The sequence below is a fragment of the Patagioenas fasciata genome, chromosome 5, assembly GCF_037038585.1.
Source record: "Patagioenas fasciata isolate bPatFas1 chromosome 5, bPatFas1.hap1, whole genome shotgun sequence".
In the NCBI taxonomy this organism is placed as follows: Eukaryota; Metazoa; Chordata; class Aves; order Columbiformes; family Columbidae; genus Patagioenas; species Patagioenas fasciata.
The window spans coordinates 3,820,008-3,840,497 of record NC_092524.1 but is presented as its reverse complement, the minus strand read 5'-3'; the positions used below and the strand labels follow the sequence as shown (position 1 = coordinate 3,840,497).

The following is a 20,490-nucleotide window of genomic DNA, read 5'->3' as shown; positions in this document are numbered from 1 at the left end:
GGGCGCAGGGTTGGCCTGCAGGCGGCGGAAGGAGCGGCCCGGGCCCGGGCCCGCCCCGGAAGCGGCGGCGGAGTCGGCGTGGCCGCCATGGGCAGAGCGGTGACCGTGGCTACCTGCGCCCTCAACCAGTGGGCCCTGGATTTCCAGGGCAACCTGGAGAGGATTGTCAGGAGTGAGTCGGGGGGGCGGCGGGACCAGCTGCTCCGCGGGTTGCGCGGCCCCAGCCCTGCGGAGCGGCGGAAGCGTCCGGCTGGGGTTTAATCCGAGCCTCTTCCAGGTATTGACATCGCCAAGAGCCGAGGAGCCCGGTATCGGCTGGGGCCAGAGCTCGAAATCTGGTAAGAGCGTTTTGTTGGTGCTGGGTTTGGTCTGTTCCCAGGTAGTTACTGCAGAACGATCAGTAAAAGAATAATTCCCAGGTAATGGTCAGTAAAAAATTCAGCCCTGTGGTGCACTAAGGTTTAAAGCATTACTTAAAGCAGCTGTCAGTGGAAAGGAAAGCGCTGCAATTGCAAGCACAAGATGGGTGCTCTTCTCTTGAAAATGTCACTGGTATTGGTAATTTTTGGCCTATTTCAGCCAGTCTTCCCTCACAGAACCCCTTGTACTTTGACTTCTCCCAAGGCCAGGCTGCTGCCCTTGCGAGGAATGTCCCAGCGATGTCGCAATGTTTTCAGTGCTGGATGATGTTGGCAGTGCTGCTCCTGCATGTTCTGCAGATACTGCCGTGGGAGAAGTGTTCCGTGTCTGCTATAGTTCTGGTCCCTGGCTCTGCTGCTGACGTTGGCTGAATTTTGTATTTCTTTTGCACGCAGTGGTTACGGCTGCTCGGATCACTACTATGAGTCTGACACGCTCCTGCATTCGTTCCAAGTTCTGGCAAAGCTTCTGGAGTCTCCAGCCACTCAAGATATTATCTGTGATGTGGGAATGTAAGGTTTTTTGTCTGTAAATATGATAAAGGGGTGAGTCTTTAGAAATGCCACATCGAAATTTTAAACACATCTGGGGAACTGCGCTACTCTCCGTTTTAATTGCCAAGACTGGGACTGCAACATGCCAAACACTTTCTGAAAGAGAATCCTATTAATGTACACCCACAGGTTGGATTAAATAAATTAGCCCAGCCAGGGGGATTCTTTTGGTCTTCTCGTGCTGCTGAGGCTTGTCAGTCCTGTGGGAGCTGATATATCTGAGACTGACAGCGTGGTCAGTACTCTGATTTTTGCAAACAACTGTTTCAATTAAAAAAAATACAAGCCAAGACTTGATATATCATTTTGTAAGTGTTGTCTTAAAAATACTTAGTGTGCAGTGGAGTAGATTCTGTAGCTTTTCTTAATTTCATTTAATTAATTTACCTGCTGGTAACTTTGCTTTGTATTTTCACAGGCCTGTTCTGCACAGAAACGTTCGCTACAGTTGTCGAGTGATATTTTTAAATAAGTAAGTAGTTCTTCATGGGTTTTGTGAGACATTAGTTAGTGTATCCTTTCAGAGACCTGTTGGGCCTGCAGGAAAGATTCTTCAGCGCTATATGGAGTTGTCTTCCTGTCTCCTGAATTTCAGAGAGACAACTAATGGTTTTCCATTATCACTTTTTCCTTTCTGCATTTGTAGAAACTAAATTTCCACTGCTTTCTGAAAGATTCCAGAAAAAAAGCCTCAACCCCTAGGTCTTCAAACTGAAACTTTAAAAATTAGTGTATGTTGTAGTTGTTTAATGTACATCGTAATAGAAAAAAAGAGCTGGTATTAATCAGTGTTCTTAGTCTTGTTTGGCTGTACATCAGGTCTTCACTCACCCTTTCTGTTTTATGTTTTAAGAAAAATTCTCCTGATTAGACCGAAAATATCACTGGCAAATGCAGGAAACTACAGGGAACTGAGATGGTTTACGCCGTGGAACAAAGCGAGGTAGGCTGACTACCCTTAAAATCGTGTTCAAAACCATGGCTTGCCGTTTGCAGCCACAGAACAAAGACTGAAACCTCTCTAGCAAGCCAGTGATGCTGCTCCAGAGTGAGTGGTAAGACAGAGCCAGCTAAGCTATGTAAGTGAAGCTCAATTAGCTTATTAAGTGTAATCAAATTCTGAATTGCGGAGGTAGAAGGAAAAGTGGGGCTGAATGATCCTGCATCAGGGTAGTAGTGGCATTTTCCTTGTCTCTGCTTTCTAATCTGGGCAGTTCAGGACTGGAAGAGTTTGTGTTTATCTGCCCCATTGATTGATGTATCCTGTGCAATATTAAACTGGAAAACAATGTCAAGTGGATGTGCCGTGTCAGAGTTTTAATGGCTGCAGAGGCTACATACCTTATTGATGCCACAAAATATGCTTGATGCTCGTCTCGAATGCTGTGCGCTCCTCCTGGAGTCAGAGAATGTTCCAATTTGTTGGTCTCAGGACTAAGTGCTTCTGGGAGAGCCCCTCTTAATTCCAGCTGGCTTCCGAGTTGCTCATCTAGTAACGCTGCAAAAAGAAAAGCTTTTATTTAGTATTTGACTTGCATTTTGCGTTCTTTATTAGGTCTAGTTTATAGCTAGGACGCAGCATTGTTCACCATGCGTTTCTGAAGTAAACCAGGATGTTCCTACCTTATAATATTTCTCATTAATTTCACAAAAAGTATGAGGGTTCTTTTTGAAATTTTTTTTTAAACATACACAGCCCTGTACAACTGAGGGCAATTTCCTTTCTCAATGTTAGAAGGTGGCAGAATGCGGAGATGAGAATCAGTTTTTATGCTGTCATTTACATAACGATGTGTATTCACAACCTATAATCCTGCTTTAGGCATGTGGAGGAATATTTTCTACCCAGGATGATTCAGGAAGTGACTGGACAGGTAAGTTTGTAAAGGATTCTTTTCTTTTTAACTTTAGCATCTTCCAGAGTCAGCGATTTAAATGTATAGAATTGGTGGCATAAAAGTGTAATACACCAAATTCTGCTGTCAGTCTTGTGGCAGATCCATAGGTTTCAGTGATAGAGCTCAGTTACATTAAATGAGAACATAATTTAACCTCATTTATGTTCATATTTGGCAGCAAAACAAGTGCATTTTAAATTTGCCTCAGTTATTTGTATATACAGGACCTTGAAGATTGTCTTATTTTGCACAGTTCTGGCACTCATATTTTTCTGTGCTTGAGACTAAAAATGAGTATGTGTTTTGAGGTTAAAAAAAAATTAACCTTGATATAACCTTGGTATAAAATGAAGGTGTAATGTGATTGATATTGTTAGATTCTTCTGTTTGATGTGTGAAAGGATGTTCTTGGTTTTTCTCAGGAAACTGTTCCTTTTGGGGACGCAGTGCTAGCGACCAGAGATACCTGCCTAGGGGCAGAAATATGCGAAGAACTCTGGGCACCAAACAGGTAAAGGAAAAGAAGAAATGCAAAGGAAACTAAAACATCCCTGGACCTCCTGCCTGAAATACATGTTTGAAAAATAATCTGATTATTATTCTTCTATGTGGTAAATCTTTCAGAAAGTGCCAGGTAGCTAAATTATAAGTAGGAGCAATAAATGCATCGGGGGAAAAATTTCACTAGGCTGGATACAGAAAGAAGTTTTAGGTGGTTAAGCTGAATTCATTTGAAACAGAAGGTAGGAGAGAAATACTGAGAAATGGAATGAAAAGGGCGACCTGAGGAAACAAGTGATAGAAAACTACAGGGCTCGTGTTCAGATACTGTTCAGCTTTTGGTTCACCCTGAGGTTGAAATGTCCTCTCTGGGTCCACCTCTGTAACTTGATCTGGAGTCCAAGTGACAAAGGGGTTTTTTTGGTATCAATTTGTAGTATTGATTTTGTGTAGTAATTATAATCCCATATTGTTCCCACTTACTGTATCTAGTCTCAAGAATTTGAAACTACTAGTAGGTCTTTTTATTTAATTACCTTATTCTATTTATCTTTGGCTTTGACCAACTCCTCCAAAGCATTTCACTTAACAAACTGGAGCCGCCTTATATTTGATAAGCTAGAGCATTGGCTTCTGGGCAACATCACTTTGAGGTGTGTAACTCATTTTTCCTACTTAGCTGTTAGCTTCATCCTTCTGCTTTATTTGTTAAGCAGCATCAGACAATGCATAATGATATGCGGAAGGAAACAACAAAAGCAAAGCCTAGTGCCCTGAAGTAATACTTCCTGTTATTATTTTAATTGTTGTTACAAGTTTTTCCCAACAATAAAGAAGATCCCATTCACAAAGGTCTGATGAGGGGTGGGGATGGAGAGATGAAAAAAACATGAAAGCTGTTGTAGTTACCATAAAATAAGCAAAATATTCCTGATGTTTTTGTAAATCTCCCAGTTACATTCACTTAGAGCAAAAGGAGCAAAAGGAGCAAAAACCCTTTTGCTCTTTGCAGCCACCACTGGTCTTTGACAGAAGAGTCAGGCAATGCAAAAAACCAGATGTTTATTTGGGCCAGAAAACTGGCGACGACATAGATGTTTTTACTTGTCGGTGGTTTTAAATGATGCCTGTAATATTCACAGCGTTGTATTACCAGCTGAATTTTGTTCCTGCCTTTTGCTTTGCCAGCCCTCATATTGAAATGGGGCTTGACGGTGTGGAAATTTTCACTAACTCTTCAGGGAGTCACCATGTGCTGCAGAAGGCTCACACCCGCGTGGATTTGGTGAATGCTGCCACAGCAAAGGTATACGCTTAATAAAATAATATGGTTTTGGTTATGCGCCTCACTTTATTCCAGAAGCCGTCTCTCTTGTGACAGGATGTAGCATTTCCTATGTGAGTGTGGAGGCCTTGACAGACTTGGTTGTTAGCTTTTTGTTGTCTTACCTATAATCACCTTCCCTGATTGAATCAGCTATAGGGGAAGAGCTCTCTGGCGGGGGGACTGTACTTCTTTGGGGCACCCTGCTATATATCTTGTTCTACCATCAAACACTCATTTATTCCCAGCCCTGTGACCCCAAATGCCAGAAGCTGTTTGATTGCAGGTTGGTTCTGTCTGGCCTGTGGAGCAGCGGACCAGAAGAGCATCTAGTCCTGCACTGGCATGCGAAGTATAGAATCTTCCACAAACACTAAAAATACCTTAAAACAGCTTGATAACTCCCAGCTCTGGAGACCTGTGCTCCAAAAAATGCATATGATGTCCTCAGTCTTAATTCTGTTAAGCACAGAAGAAAAAAAATATATTGTGGATAAATGTATAATGGATAAAATGGATAGCAAATAGTTCATCAGAATAACCGACTTTATGTGCTGAATTGCCAGCTCATTGCCAGCTTGTAGTAGCATCAGTAAAGGGGATTATTTCCCTAGCACATATAAAACCATCCAAAAGTCTTTTGTTTCCTCAAAATGTCAGTTTCTTTCCCAGTTTTTGTTCACATAGCAACATTGTGTTGGAGAAATATTGGTAACTGTATCAGAAAGGGGAAATAGAAATAAGTGTTTAAACTCTGACTTCATTATTTTTCCCCATCATCTTCTTACTTAAAATATATTCAATTTTTTCCTACTTTGAAGGTTCTGTTTATTTTAAAGAAGAGCAGACATTTAGTTATTAGTTTGTAATCCTGTCCAAGTGATGGGGACAAAACCAAAGTAATGAATGCACATTACACTGTGAAAAATGTTTAATTTGTATAACTGCTTTGTCATCGTAGTTTAACATGCTTTGATTCTATTTAGCAGCATCTGCTTTGTCCTCAGATATCCAAACACACCTGTTGTCATCTTCTTGCTTTTCTCAGTCTCAATTTGGACTTTGAATTTCACTTTAGAAGTGCAGCCCTCTCTATTTGGGCTAATAACATAAGACTTCTGTCTCCCAACAATGTGAAAGGGATACAGCTCAGTTACTACATTTACTTTTGTAGTTACTTCTTTCCGCTGTGTGTATCACATGCAAAGTAGTTTTACAAATGAAAAGAGAGTGTCCTAGCTGTAAATCATTCACAATATAAAGACTTAGGAAAATGATAAGAAGGCCAGGAACAGATAAATAACATCTTGCCTTTTAACATTCTGTCTGAAAAGCATTTTTTTTTTGGTCTGCATCTTTGTTTTCCTCCCAGAGCGGTGGAATATATATTTTAGCTAACCAGAAAGGCTGTGACGGCGATCGTCTGTATTACGATGGCTGTGCCATGATTTCGGTGAATGGAGAAACAGTCGCACAAGGATCCCAGTTTTCACTCGATGATGTGGTAATATATTCAACCTATAGCTGCTGGTTACAGCTGAAATTAGTACTGCTGCATTTATGCTCAACACTTCCCAGACATTCCAGATATTAAGTCCATGTCTCTAGACTAAAAAAGATGTATTTTTACTATGTTATTCAGCGAGATCCAAGGTTTTTCCTAGTCAAATTGCCTTCTCTTGAGAGCAAGGAAGAGCTCTCACAGTACAAGAGCTTCCTGAAAATGTTTGCCTATGCATACAAATCAGGATTGAAAGAACTTGCATGCACTCTTCTTCTCCAGCGTTTTTTGTAGTCCAGGTGTTGTTTATTGGTGTAGAACTGATCTAACGTTGAAAGCCTTTCCATAGGAGGTGCTGGTTGCCACTCTGGACTTGGAGGACGTTCGAAGTTACAGAGCAGAGATTTCATCTCGTAACTTGGCGGTAAGAATTCTTTATGGAGTTGTGTTTGTAAACTCTGCTGAGTTTGAATAGTTACTGAATTTTAAAAGTATTTTCATGTCTTGATTTTCATAGTATTCAATAGATTCGTTGTTTTATAGGCACATGCTATGCTAAAATTGATGTCCTCCCAATTCTTCTGTACTATTGCTTAGGCCAGTAAAGTGAATCCTTATCCCAGGGTAAAAGTGGATTTCGCTCTGTCGTGTTCTGATGATGTGGCTGTACCTACTTGTGTGCCAGTCCAGTGGAGACATCATAGTCCTGAGGAGGAGATCAGGTAAGAACATACTGAATCTGTTGCTTGAAAGTTATTTTGTTTAAAAAAAACCAAACCAAAACCAAACCAAAACTCAAACCAAGAAGAGATAAACATAAGATCTTATTTATATTTAAGTAAAGGAAGTATCTCGCTGGATATCTCACAGTAAATACGCTGACTTGCTTAGGTCTTAGTCCATAACCCTCTTGGAATAAGCATATTCTTTGTTTTCAGCCTTGGGCCTGCATGTTGGCTTTGGGACTATTTAAGGCGCAGCAAACAGGTAAGGAAGAATGGTTTTGTTCTTTGCCTTGGCTTACACATCCCCTCCTGTGCTGCTGTTAATGCAAAGACATGTTAGTCCAAGGAATAAGGCTTGAGTTTTTCACTGGTGGCTCATTCAGACTTAAAACTCGTATGCAAAGCGTGACTTCAACGTACTCTTCAGAGTTTTTCCTTAGGAATCGTGCTTTCTTTGACTGTTGCTTTCAAGCTTACCTAATAAAGGAGTTTTTTTCCTTTGTAACACTGTTTTTTCAGTGAGGAAAATATTTAATGGCATAATGGAGATGTTTAAAATAAGCAGAGTGACATGAAGCAGTAATTGAGTTGAAAAGTGAAATATATACGAAAAAATTCATCTTTTGTAGTAGCTCTTCTATCTTACTAGAGGATAAAGATGTACTGGAAGTTATTCTAGCCAGAGGGTTTGCACTGACTACTTGTTTGATTACCCAGTCGATAAGAGTTTGAGAGTTTGCTAGGTCAAGTTGGTTTGGTTTTCCCCAGTAGAATATAAGCAGACTTGAGCAACGCACACACGATTCTTTTGCAAAAGTGTGTTTCTGAATGGCACGATATATATTTTTCTAATTTTGCTCTTTGGAACGTCTTCCTTGCTCTGTTTTCAAGGCGGGATTTCTCCTACCTCTTAGTGGTGGAGTTGACAGCTCTGCTACAGCTTGCATCGTGTACTCCATGTGTCACCAGGTTTGCCTGGCAGTCAAGAATGGAAGTGAGTAGATGTGCACGTCTGCCTTGCCACGCTTACCAGTCATTAGGGACAACTTAATGTTAGCTTGGTGCAATAGATGCAAGACATGATAAGTGGTAAACTCTTGCCCAGCTGTTCTAATGGAATCCTTTGTATCAGAGATTCCAGCAATGTGTGTCCACATTTCAGGTTCTTTGAATGGCTTTAATAGTTTTCATTCTGGTTTTCAGGACTGGATGTGGAACTCAGATTAGTTTCTGTCTGGAGTATCGTTCAAAATGTTGGCCAATGTAGCTTTGGGATTTCAGTTTATCAGGAGAATTTTCTTCTTCTGCTTAATTCTGCACTACAAAACGTGGTTCAACATGGTTCAAGCTCTTCAACTGGCTTTAGATATGCTACATGCATTTAGCTAAGCCTTTGTACATATTGGATCATATTTTCCATCAAGTTTCTTTAAAACACAGAACAAAAGGATTTAGTATTTCTGTCTTCAAAATTAGGAGTGAAATCAGTACTTCTTTTATTTGATGTATGAAAATACGTTTGGAGAGTTAGATGATGGCATCATGTCATTTTCGAGGGGCAGTGTAAAGCATAATTGGAATACGTATCCTCAATAGCAGGAGTGCAACAATTTCCACTCTTGTTGTATTTCTTTTGCTTTGGACTCAGATGCAGATGTGCTGGCTGATGTGCGCAGGATTGTGAATGACGAGGCCTATGTCCCTGAGGATCCTCGAGAACTCTGCAAGCGCATCTTCACCACTTGCTATATGGCCAGCGAGAATTCCTCCCAGGATACCCGCAACAGGGCTAAACTCCTGGCCGAGCAAATAGGCAGGTACAAAATGCTGCTAAAAAATCACGTTCTGGCAAAGACTTTCATATAAAACTAAAAGAGGAAAACAGGATAGTAGGTGTGTTAAGTAGGAGTATTACAGATGTTTTTTAAGTGTGTAAATGTGAGGCAAACTTAAAAGCATCTAGTAAAGGATATGGAAATTTGGAAACAGATGCTGGAAAGTTTTATTCTTTCCTAAGTTTCTTCATGCCAGATCTGAGCTGGTAGTGGCCTTTCAAATATAATTTTATGGGTGGGTTTTTTCTTTTTTTTAATGCTGTTTTATATAGTCAGATTGTGCTAGTTGAGTCACTTCTGCTTGAATTCTTTTCAGCTATCACATCAATCTGAACATAGATGCGGCTGTGAAAGCCATTGTGGGAATTTTCATCACGGTGACAGGTCGAACTCCCTGTTTTTCTGTCTACGGAGGGAGCAGCAGAGAAAACCTGGCACTCCAGAATGTGCAGGTGTGTTTCATGTAGGCTGAATCAGGTCAGAACCTCCTCTTTTTATCTATCTATTTTTATTCTTTTAAAGAGTACAAAATGCTAAAGTAGCAAGGGACCCTTCATTTGCATTGGTGTGAAAACCTGAACTTGTGGTACATCCCTGAGGATTCCTGGGTTTCCAGTAAATGCTTGTCTGCAGCAGAAATCAACAATCCCACATAACTCAGGACTAGACCAAGATAATTTTTGTTTGTAACTTTTACAGGATGGTCAGTAAGCAGTAGTATATGCCTGTATCCCATCAATAGCATCGATGTTTAGAAAAGTGCCCCAACAGAAAGCTGCCAGGTCAGGAAGATAAGCAGCAAAAGATTCTTATGGACAAGTCTGAGTCCAGTAGGATTGTGGCAGGTCAAGACTCAAAAACATTGCTGATGTGCAGTAGATTTTCCTATGGTGAATATTAGCAGCCTTTAAAAGGCTCTGAGATGTCAGTCTTACCCATTCTAATTCCTGGATATCCTCCGTTTTAGAAGGTAGAAAATAGTTTTATTTTTTATCATCAGAATGTATTTAATCTTCAGTGGCCTTATAAAACACAGCTCAAACACACATTTTCATTGTGTCAGAACAGATTGGTGCTGTGCCTGGGTAGCGCCGGTATAACTGTCCTATAGAACCACAGAAAACAACTGCCTGGTAACTCCTAGACCTTGGCTCCAGTCGTATCTTTCCCTGGCTGGAGAGCTTTCTTTTTTGGCTTCCAACCTATCCAGAAAGTCTGTTTTAATTCTGGCTAAATGTTGATTATTGTATTTGATAGTTTTTGTTAGCTCAGAACCTGATCTTTCTTCCCGTGATGTTACTGGAGAGCTCCAGCTGTCTCCTCTGGAAGCAAACATTGAATCCTTTATCAGCTTTTTGGCAAAGGGATGGGTGTTAGTCACAAAATGTGATGATTTGCTTAAAATCACACACAGTTGTGGCCAGGGCTGGAAGTTGCATTTCAGGTGTGCTTGGTGTTATTACCATCCTTAGAAAAAGCAGAGTTTCAGAATGGTGACAGAAGCAAAGAGAACTTTTCACAAATTTTCTATAAGTAAATCCCTTCAGTCTAATACTCTGTGAAAGGATGTGTTAGACAAATGGTTTATCTGCATACTTTATTCCTCTTGGACCCTTACTAGTGCTTGGAGGCGGCAGAAAATGGCAATTACCCCCCATTCTGCAATTCGGAGTAGAATAAACTTGCCCAGGTGTGTCAGTCTGTGGCAGTAGCAGATACTGAACCTGGCCTTCCCATGTTCAGCATCTTCTCCACGAGATCATCCTTGCATTAACACTTCCCCTCTTGCATTTTATTCTTTATAGGTTTGTTCAGGGAACTGACTAATAAAAATGATTGAGGAGAAATTATTCTGCTTTGTAAATTTGTTTTGTTTTCCATTTTGCTTTGCAGGCTCGAATCAGAATGGTCCTTGCCTACCTGTTTGCTCAGCTGACGCTTTGGGCTCGGGGGATGCCGGGGGGACTCCTGGTGCTGGGATCAACCAATGCAGATGAGAGGTTGGTGGAAATTAGAAATCTAAAAGCGGGTGAACTGGGAAGACGTCACTGCATTTCCTTGCAACTCTACCAAATCCCAGCGTAAATTATTACTCAGAAGAGATAACAAGCTAAGAATACACTGATAGCAGTGAAATTAAGTAGTTGAATTGACCTGAATGGAAAATCGTGTATTTTTCAGAAGTTTACCGCAAGTATTGTTGTAGTTTTCCAGTCAACTGCTGTTCCTTCCTTAGCCATTTTCAGTAGAGTTTGCCTGTGGGGTTATCAGGTGAACTTTCCAATTTGTTATTTGTTGTATTTTCCGTTACTGTAATAGGAATGAAGTTGTGAACTTCGAATTGAAAAATGTCTTCAAAATCTGGAGTACTGTTATTAGAGCTGACTATTCGAAGATTAAAGCAATCCCCATGAGACTGTGGGATTGATAATCTCAAAAGCTGGGAGAGTAGCGTATGCTGATTCTATGGGTATTTTGGGATTTACTTTTTTAAGCGGTCAGGACAGTATTTTAATTGTTTTGCATCAAATATATTACCTGAGCATGGGCAGTTCAGCAGCGCTTCATAACTGTTTCAAATATTGTCTTCCTCCTGGCAATTTCATGGCTTTGGGATAACCCTGTGGCAACTGAACACCTGTTTGCCTCTTACATATAAATACATTAACAATATGCAGTCTGTTTTTCCTTGTCTTTATATGACATTTATATTCTATATAGAATAAACCATTATTTATTATACTAATGTTACATTATTCTTTACTATTACTATATAAACTTTGTCTCTCGCTCAGTCTCCGAGGTTACTTGACGAAGTACGATTGCTCAAGTGCTGATATCAACCCCATTGGTGGAATCAGCAAGACTGACTTGAAGAACTTCACACAATATTGCATTGAAAATTTTCAGCTCACGGCCCTCAGAAGGTGAGTAGTGAAGCAGCGGTATCTGGTGACTGTATTCGTATGCAGCAAATTGTGGACTTCACAGTTTGATTTTCTATACTAACAGAGCTAAGCTGCAGTAATATTGCACATGCTAATAAAGAAAAGTCTTCTGCATGACCTTCTGGTTTTAAATGACTCTGTACCCTTCACAATGTAAATGACTGAGCGCTGAAAATGCCACCAGTCTTAGGAGGTACCGAATGCAAACATTTGTGTTGTTAATTCAGCTGAAGGAACTGTTTGAACTAGATGCTTTATATTTTTTTGTATAAAGCATTGCTTTTTAGACCTAGAAAAGCTTCTAAGTGCAACTTCTTTGGAGTTATCTGATCATTTAGCAGCTTATGTCCTGAAAAAGTTTTGAATAAAGCATTTGGTTTTTATCAAACCAGACTGGTTGTTAACTAGTACTATTGACACTGGTTAGAATTAATGATTTTCTTTTTACCTTTTCCATACAGTATCATCTCAGCTCCACCCACTCCAGAATTGGAGCCCCTGGTAGATGGACACGTAGCTCAAATTGATGAGGTAATGGGCAGTGACTATAAAATGCTCTGGTAAGCCTGATCCCAAAACTTGTTTTGTGTCTAACAGCTATTGCTTGCTCTTGTGTGCATCCGTGCTTATTGCCAAGCATGTTATAAACAGCCTTAAAGCCACTGACAAGGCCTTGGTATCCCACACCAGCGGTTGCCAAAGCAGCAACTTAACATTTTTGAATGATTTTATATTTTGAGCACTTAGAAGGATGTGTATTCTGAAATTCAGTTTGTTCTAAAGCTTCTTAACATCAGAAGAGAGACAGAAAGGGCCTTACTGCTATTAAAATGACAAAGCCCTCCCTCTTCTTGCTCTGCCCTTCTCTTTCCTACCCACTTGTGTAAGACAGGACTGCTCAGCCAAACCACCACCTCGAAAGGATGTTGGATATTTAACTGCAGGGTACTGTAAAACTCTATGATAAAGCAAAGAGCTGCTGAACTAGAGGTAGTGGTTTTCTTCATTTGGCCTCACCTTACTGATACATGCTACATGTAAGCTACCTAGAAGCGAAAACAAATGTTTTGCAGGAAGAAATCTTTTCACTGACCAAATCAAATATATTCAGGGAAGAATTTCTAATCTCCCATGTCAGAGAGATTCCAGGTTTTGTTTGTTTGTTTGTTTGTTTGTTTTCTCCTCACAATATTACTATCTCCTTGTCTTTTTGCTCATTCACAATTTCATTTTGGTCTTGCCTTGACTAAGCTGGGTTGTTGTAATTGCTCCATAAAGCTGTTAATTGTAATTTGCATAGTTAAGATTTTCACTGACTTTGTGTGTGTGATTTCAGGTGGACATGGGGATGACCTATGCAGAGCTCTCAATCTATGGCAAATTAAGAAAAATTGCAAAGGCTGGCCCATACAGTATGTTCTGTAAGCTGATCAATATGTGGAAGGAAATTTGTACTCCAAGAGAGGTAATATTAAAAAAAAAATAAAATCAAATAATGTAATTTCTTTACCAAAATAGACTATGTTTGGAGAAAGGTCAAACAGACTTCCTTTTAACTGAAAGGGATATTTTAATTATTCTATGTTTAAGGATTATTGTGCAGCTGTAGCAAAATACACTGGAAGAACTGGTATGCATCTCTTAATGAACCTTGTTGTCTGTGTTGCAAATTGTTATAACGGTAATTGGGTAATTTGAAAACAATTACTTCAGAACTGTACCTTCAGGGGAAAATTATTCTCTGCAACTTATGTGGCTGACTGCTCTTAAGGCCTTTGGTTATGTGTTCCGACACAGCCTTGAAGGACTGTCTACACTGACGACGTGTCCTCTTGGCTGTTACGCAGTTGGTCCTTTCTTGTGCATGAAGGAAAAAAGTTCAGATTGACACCAGAATTGCGGAGATTAGTGCTTATTGTTAGATTTTGTACACTGCGCCTCCTTATTTTTATAGTAAATAGGTGCAGAGAGGGAGGTGGTGTCTGAAAATGGTCTTAAATGCCTCTTATAGGTAGGGTGATCCACAGTGATTCATACCAGTAGTGGTAGATAATTTATGTAAATGTTAGGGGAAGAAAACAGGTATGTAAAGCTAGAATACAATCTCAGCTAGATTTTTCAATACTAAGAACCTTCATCTGATTAAAAGCTATATTCTCTGTACACCAGGTGGCATCCAAGGTCAAGCATTTCTTCAGGATATATTCCATGAACAGACATAAAATGACCACTCTCACACCATTCTACCACGCTGAAAACTACAGTCCTGATGACAACCGGTTTGACCTGAGGCCTTTTCTTTATAACACCTCATGGTCCTGGCAGTTTAGGTGTATAGACAAAGAGGTAAGTGCCGTCTACTTCTTGTATAGATTCGTATTTAAAGCCCTTGCAGTCGAACAAGCGCAGTTCCAGTGAACATCCAGCAAAAGCCCTCTAGCATTTAGGATAACAGTTTAATACAGAAATAAGTGTGATTGTTCTTTTCACATCACTGTGAGGCTAAGAATTCTCTGCTTTTAGTGTAAGCTGTTTTTTTTTTTTTTTAGTTTTTTAAAATTGTTAAGTACAGCAAAAAGATAAAAACAAAGAGAATATGTGTACTGAGGCTGGAAACTAATAGGTGTACCCATACTCATTAAGTCTTGTGCTAGTACAGAGAACAAGCTTCTGTGTTTCAGTTTCAGTTCAGGACGTGTCTGCATGGATCTGTTTAATTGCAGGATTGAGACTTGACCTACATCTGTGTGGGAAAAGCCCGTAAGAGGCAGCAATTCACTGTGAATCCTTCTCTCACCTGCTGCTATCAGAACTGTGCTTCTTGTAGTTTTTAGTCACACCTTCAATGTTACTTTAATACATATTTTTATGGCAAAAGTGCTGGGCTGAAGAATTTTAGCACCTTGAAAATTTTTCTGCCAGCGATTTTTACACCTCAGTTGCTTTTAAGATATGTTTATATATGTAATAAAATATTAATGCCCTCATCTGCGAAATGCCAGACATGCTGTAATAGTGTTTTTATTACCTTGAAACCTAGGATAAAAGCTACCATATGTGGTGGTTTTTTCTTTTTCTTTTCAATCGTTTTAGACTTTTTCCCTACTGAAGTCCAGGACAAAAGGGTTTTTTTGGCCCCAGTGGGAGTTGACTAAAATTATTTTTGTAGGGTCTGGACCAAAATGTAATTATTTTATGCTTACAGTAAATGTGATTAAGATCTTTTCATGGTCCAGAATATTCATACACTCTTTAACTACATTTGTATGGAATAGCAGTTGTGCTATGCAAAGGTCATTGCACCTTATTCCTGAAAACTGGGATTTAAGTTTGGGGAAAAATCTCTTATGGAGGCAACAGTAACCTGAACTGATAACTGATAGTTTTTTGCAAGACTGGAAAATAATGACTTGCAATAACGTGAGTTAAATCTGCCTATTCAAGAAAGGGAATACTGTAAGAGTTTCCACTTATTGTGCATATTCAGTACAATAATAATTCTGAGGAGAATCACTCTATAGGACAATGTCTTACTGATAATTGTGCTCCTGGGATTTTAATCTGCGCGTAAGGTTTTTCTGGCATAGTAACAGGACTGTGAAAATATGGCATAAACTCTAAATGATGCAGTTTTGCCAGAAAACACCTTTAGGCAGGTAATGCCAGGTTTTCCTGTCGAAGACTCGTGTTACAGCTTGAGCTCATTTGTGAAGGGAAATGGTTTTGAGTGCTAATGATAGAGAAATCTGTTGGATTTGTGGAAAGTACTTTTCTACTTTGGATGTTTGTAGTGTAGTCAAGCCACATTAGTTATCCACTCTTCTAACTGCAAAATTCTCTCCGTATTTGCTGCAGAAGGAAGAGGGGTAAGAGGAGGCCGAGTTCATAGTGCTTGCTGGGAATTGCCAGATTTGCTCTTGGAGTCTTAGTATCATTCAACTCTACCTGGGTCATGAAATTTCTAGTGGTTTAGAGTGAAAACTGGAAACTGCAGAAGCACTGTCTGTAGGTTCTGCTGTTAAGTTATGCATGAGGTAAACGATGTGTGGTCAGACCGTGCACTTTAACAGTTTCAAAGTGCCAGAATGTTCATTGGGATTTTAATAGCTGGCATAATTTGAAGGGACTGTGACATAGCTCAGAAGAAAACTAGGACACCTACCCCCAAGGATTAGGTACCAGCAGTCTGTCTTACGCTTTTTCTAGCACTTATTGGTCATACCACAAGAAAAACTACGTTGGGTCAAACAGAAGATTGAGCAACCTGAGTATCTTTGTGCCTCTCAGCAGCAGATGTTGAAGGACGAACATAAGAACAGAGAATTTGTAGTACAACCCACCCTTATATATCCCCATATATCTAAGGAACATAAATCTGAATTTTCCAGTTAGAAGTAACATGCAGAACATCATGTTTAGTTTGTGTTCTTGGTCTATCCTCCACGAGTTTGTAGAATCCGTTCTGAAATGATTTATACTGCTAGTCTTAGTAACAGTTTAGGTTAATATAAGGTAATTAATTTTCTAAAGTTTTAAGAACAGTGAAGGCCAGTTTTATAAAATTGTGTGCGTGTGCATGGAAAGAACTCTCTGTGTTCGTTTTAATTATTCTAGGCTCTTAGGGGCAGGGTTCCAGGTTATGGCCTGATCTGATCTGACAGCTGTCACTGAAACGGACAGCGCTGCCTCCCTTCCTGTCTCTCCTGACTTTTGAGATGACTTTGGTGCTCATCTCCCTCCTTGGGCAGCCATATGAAGTCACCGAACTGACAAAAACCTAAGAACTGATGAGAGCATGTGGCTGGGGGGAGGTTAAGAGGGTAGGTAGAAAGTTTGACCTTCTCTTTTGGCTGCAACTAACATCTTGTTCAGCTCTGTTGTCCCCTAGAGTGTCTCCTGCTGTCAGTTGCTGATGAATCTGGGCTCTCCACTGTTTTGTGATGGAAGTCTGAAAAGGCAGGAGACGCTAAATGCAAGCGTATTTTTACTATTGAATCAGTTTCCTTTTAACTTGCAGGTATCCAAGCTAGAAAAAAAGGAAGGAATTTCTCTAGATGCAGAAGTGGACTGACTTGCTGTCTTGTATAGCTGTGGTAATTAATTTGCTAAGCAGAATGTTCAAAACTGGAGTATACTGTGATGATCATGAGCGGAGATGACCCAAACAATTGTCGAGGTGACCATTGTAAATCAGGATTTGTAATGAACTCCTCTATTTTGATTGACTCCCTGTTTTGTTCCCAATATACTTAAACCATAGTTCGGCTAAGGAATCATTTGTTAAGGATTTTCTTCAACTACTGGACTTAATTACCTTTAATTGAAAATATTTGGATAAGCCCATCAGTCATAAATACAGGGTAGTCTTTTGTGAAAGTGTAATAATTCATTCTAATAATTTGGATATGATTTTTGCGTAACATTCAGCCGAAAGTATAACATTTTAACAGTTCTGGCATGTGCTGTTGAGGGGAAAGGCTCATTTTGCTTTGCAATAAACTTGTAATTTTATAATGCTAATTGACTCCGTTCCTATTTTACTGTTCCTTTTATTAATCTAGCATTGGCTGTGTACACTGGCCTGGTGTTTTGAATAGCCATGTAAGGTCTAATTCAGAAAGGTATTGGAAACATGTCTAACTTGAAGCAGATGGGTAACCTCCTTGTTAGTGGGATCCAAATTAAGAGTTCAGCTTCTTGTTTTGCATCTACTTGCTGTGTAACTTGTGACAATTAACTTTAAAATCTCTGACTTAATTTTCTCAGAGAGGAGAAATAACCTGCTTCATTAGTCTGTTCAGAGATCGTTTAATGGTTACTGCTCTCCAAGATCCTCAGCTGTATTTTAAGGATTTTGATGAAAGTTGGCATGGTGTCTTTTCCCTCCTGGCATTTTTGATGTGTAAGAGTAACTTGAGTCCCTTTTCTGCTTGTTCAATTAATGTTTGGCCATTTTTGTTGCTTTTTAAAAAATCTGACTTGAAAGATGCTTTCAGAGGTTCTAGAGAAACCATGCTATAACTGCAACAGCCGGGTAGCTTAGACCAGGCAAGAGTTTTGTTAAAATGGTTGTACATTGTGCTAATGGCAAATGTCTGCTAAAGGGCATGTTCTCCACATTTGTTTTCCACAATCTGGAAACACAGACTTGATTAACTTGGAGTTAAAGATGCTGCATTATTCTTGGTGAGTTTATTATATGGTATTTTATAGATACGTAGCTTACCTTAGTGGATGCTGCTGATACTAAGGATGTTTGTGTTCGTCTGACTGAAAACCCCAGTTAAGATTTGCTTTCCTTCACTGTCGGTTGGGCATTTCCCCTTCCTGTTCCAGCCGCAGGGAGTGGATGAATTTTGAATAGGAATCCGTTGTATATTTGAAGGCTTCTTATTTCTTTTTTTCTTCCTGAAGTTATTGATTCTCCTTCCTGACCATCACAGAAGAGGAAAGAAGGAAACATTTGCTTTCATTAAAATAAAATTAATAGCAAAACCAATACAATGTTTACATGTACTTCCTGTTACTGTGATTACCCTGAATGTTTCAGACACTTAGCAAAAGGACATTTGTGGGTTTTAGCAATGGCACTTAGAGCATGTGTGAGAATTCCATTTTATTTCTTGCCAGCTACTGCTGAATACACATTGTCCCAGCCTACTTCTACTTTACTTCTACTATCCTGAAATTTTCACTGTACCTGTTCCATTTGATGCCTCTAGTTCACCTGTTAGCAACAATAACTCAAATTTTATTGGTGCTTTGCTGTCTACTGAGAATGGGAAATAACTGTTATGTGTAGCTGCTGCCGTTCACTTTTTACTAGTGATGACTCTTACAGTAAAGGTAATGTCATGGCATTTTCCCTTTTATCTTAAGCTCCCAAAAAAGGCTGGATCTTAGACTGATTTATTTAGAAGCCTCTGTATAATGACAATTTTTGACCCATCTGTTGTGCAGCTGAAGGCAAAAACCTACCCCATTGCTAATTAAACAGTGTAGGATGGATCTACTTTTAATGCTCAGGTTGGAACACCAAATCAAGGAATGGATACACTTTCCTTTTTATTGTTATGCTGCCATAGGTCCCAGTGTGTGGCAGAAAAGAGTGCAGACTTGTCAAATTGTTGTCCCCAAAACAGGGTTCTTTACCCGGTGTACGTGCAAATTTTGAAATTCTGCACACAGAGATGAGATGCTGGTTTTATTGCAGAGTTGTGCAAGTCTGGATGCTAGATCAAACTAGTGTACCAGCAATGCAGAAGTCTCATTCATTTATACAAAATGCTGTCAGTGTATGCACAACCTCAGGGCTGTCCTGTAGGGCTGACTGGTTACAATATTTGCACATAAGATATATAACACTGTTCTTACTACGCATGCTCCCTGAGCAGAGGTCTTCTGGAGGCAGGTAGCCTTTAATGAGGGGGTGTGTTTTTGTATTCAAATGATATTATAATGCGCAAAATTTGGCAATTATAATAATAATCAATAATAACCAACTATCCATGGTTGACCTGTCAATTTTGGAATAGGTTTTGTTCTGCAATTGAAAGTTAATTACTGCTAGGCATCTCATTTGTTACTTGTCTAATATTAACTTTCCAGTAGGCCTCATGGTCAGCTCTTTTGGCCTGTCTAGCAACAAAATTATCCTGACACCTACCCTTTAGAAATTGCAGCTTTATGCAATTGAACAGTCAAAATGTGCATGAAAGGGACCATGAAGAAAGGTGGAGGGTAGTAAAAGTGAAGAATCTCTTAACAAAGTAGCGTAAGCCAAGTTCGTAGTTGGTTCTGGGGTGCCTAGGTAGCTAAATAGAAATTAAATACCTTCTGCGACCAGGGTTGTGAATTAGTATTTAAGAATGTGAATACTAGCAGGAAGCGATAATTTCTAACCTTGCTATTATTTCTCAATACATCCTAAAGCCAGATCCTGCGTGGCCAGTGTTGGCGACTGGCTTTCAAGGTGTGTGGAGCTGAGGAGAGAACTGTAGAATCGTTTGGGTTGGAAAACACCTTTAAGATCATCAAATCCAGTCCATCGCTAAACCATGTCCCCAGGAACCTTGTCTATGCATCTTTTAAGCCCCTCAGGGGACGACGACTCCACCACTGCCCTGGGCAGCCTGTTCCAGTGCTTCACAACCCTTTCAGTGAAGAATTTTTTCCTAATATCCAATCTGAACCTCCCCTGGTGTGACTTGAGGCCATTTCCTCTCATCCTGTGGCTTGTTAGTTGGGAGAAGAGACCAACCCCCTCCAAGCTCCTTTCAGGCAGTTCAGAGATCAGAAGGTCTCCCCTCAGCTCCTGTTCTCCAGGCTGAGCCCCCAGGTCCCTCAGTCACTCCATCACAATTGTGCTCCAGACCCTCACCACCCTGGTTGCTCAGCTTCTGTGAGGTAAAAAAGCTTCAACTCCTCACGATATAAATATTTAAATCGTAAACAACGTCTGGGATCTGCTCTCTAAGGGGAGAGCAACACTTTTTACCAGAGACTTACGTCTTTCATCAACCCCCGGCCACTTAAAAACACCAGTTCTTGAGGCGGCAGTCATTGCCGGGGCGCGACACGGAGCTCCGTTTGCTGCCAGAGGGACGAGCCTGACAGGGGGCAGGGCCGTGACCGAAGACGGAACGGGGAGCGACCGGAGCCACCGCCTTCCCGCCCGCCGCCGGTCACGTGAAGGGAGCGGGGCCTCAGGGGGTGGAGCCATCCACCCCTCCCCTTTCTCAGCCCTCTCACAGGCTCCGCCCCTTTCCCTGCCCCTCTTATAGG

The 20,490-nt window shown here is 40.3% G+C and overlaps 1 protein-coding gene and 1 long non-coding RNA gene across 4 annotated transcripts; one reads left to right on the top strand and one right to left on the bottom strand.

The window, feature by feature from the left end:
• The first annotated feature begins 36 nt into the window (after positions 1–36).
• Positions 37–17,226, top strand: NADSYN1 (NAD synthetase 1). 3 transcript variants are annotated; one of them, XM_071808806.1, is made up of 21 exons: positions 37–172; positions 278–338; positions 816–932; positions 1,393–1,446; positions 1,828–1,917; positions 2,797–2,848; positions 3,295–3,383; positions 4,562–4,679; positions 6,070–6,201; positions 6,548–6,622; positions 6,796–6,920; positions 7,137–7,185; positions 7,815–7,917; positions 8,572–8,740; positions 9,075–9,210; positions 10,652–10,758; positions 11,554–11,685; positions 12,168–12,237; positions 13,043–13,171; positions 13,876–14,052; positions 14,430–16,817. In XM_071808806.1, the coding sequence occupies exons 1-21, from the start codon at positions 88–90 to the stop codon at positions 14,433–14,435; spliced, it is 2,076 nt and encodes a 691-aa protein (XP_071664907.1). In that variant the 5' UTR covers positions 37–87; the 3' UTR covers positions 14,436–16,817. The 3 variants fall into 3 exon arrangements, with proteins under 3 accessions (XP_071664907.1, XP_065694401.1, XP_071664908.1); XM_065838329.2 differs by having other exon boundaries at positions 38–172; positions 16,724–17,226; XM_071808807.1 differs by lacking the exons at positions 37–172; positions 278–338; positions 816–932 and adding an exon at positions 940–965 and having other exon boundaries at positions 16,724–17,226.
• LOC136101843 (uncharacterized) lies at positions 2,023–20,382 on the bottom strand. Its single transcript, XR_010651390.2, has 3 exons — positions 20,215–20,382; positions 17,933–18,136; positions 2,023–2,472 (listed from the first exon to the last, which is right to left on the bottom strand). It is a non-coding gene; the product is annotated as an uncharacterized lncRNA (long non-coding RNA).
• Between the last annotated feature and the right edge of the window lie 108 nt (positions 20,383–20,490).

Bases quoted from the DNA above. Each gene is read 5' to 3' on its own strand.
- NADSYN1 (XM_065838329.2), top strand. From the start codon at position 88: ATGGGCAGAGCGGTGACCGTGGCTACCTGCGCCCTCAACCAGTGGGCC. The intron at 6,921-7,136 runs GTAAGAACATAC...CTTTGTTTTCAG, and splicing joins AGTCCTGAGGAGGAGATCAG to CCTTGGGCCTGCATGTTGGC. The intron at 8,741-9,074 runs GTACAAAATGCT...AATTCTTTTCAG, and splicing joins CTGGCCGAGCAAATAGGCAG to CTATCACATCAATCTGAACA.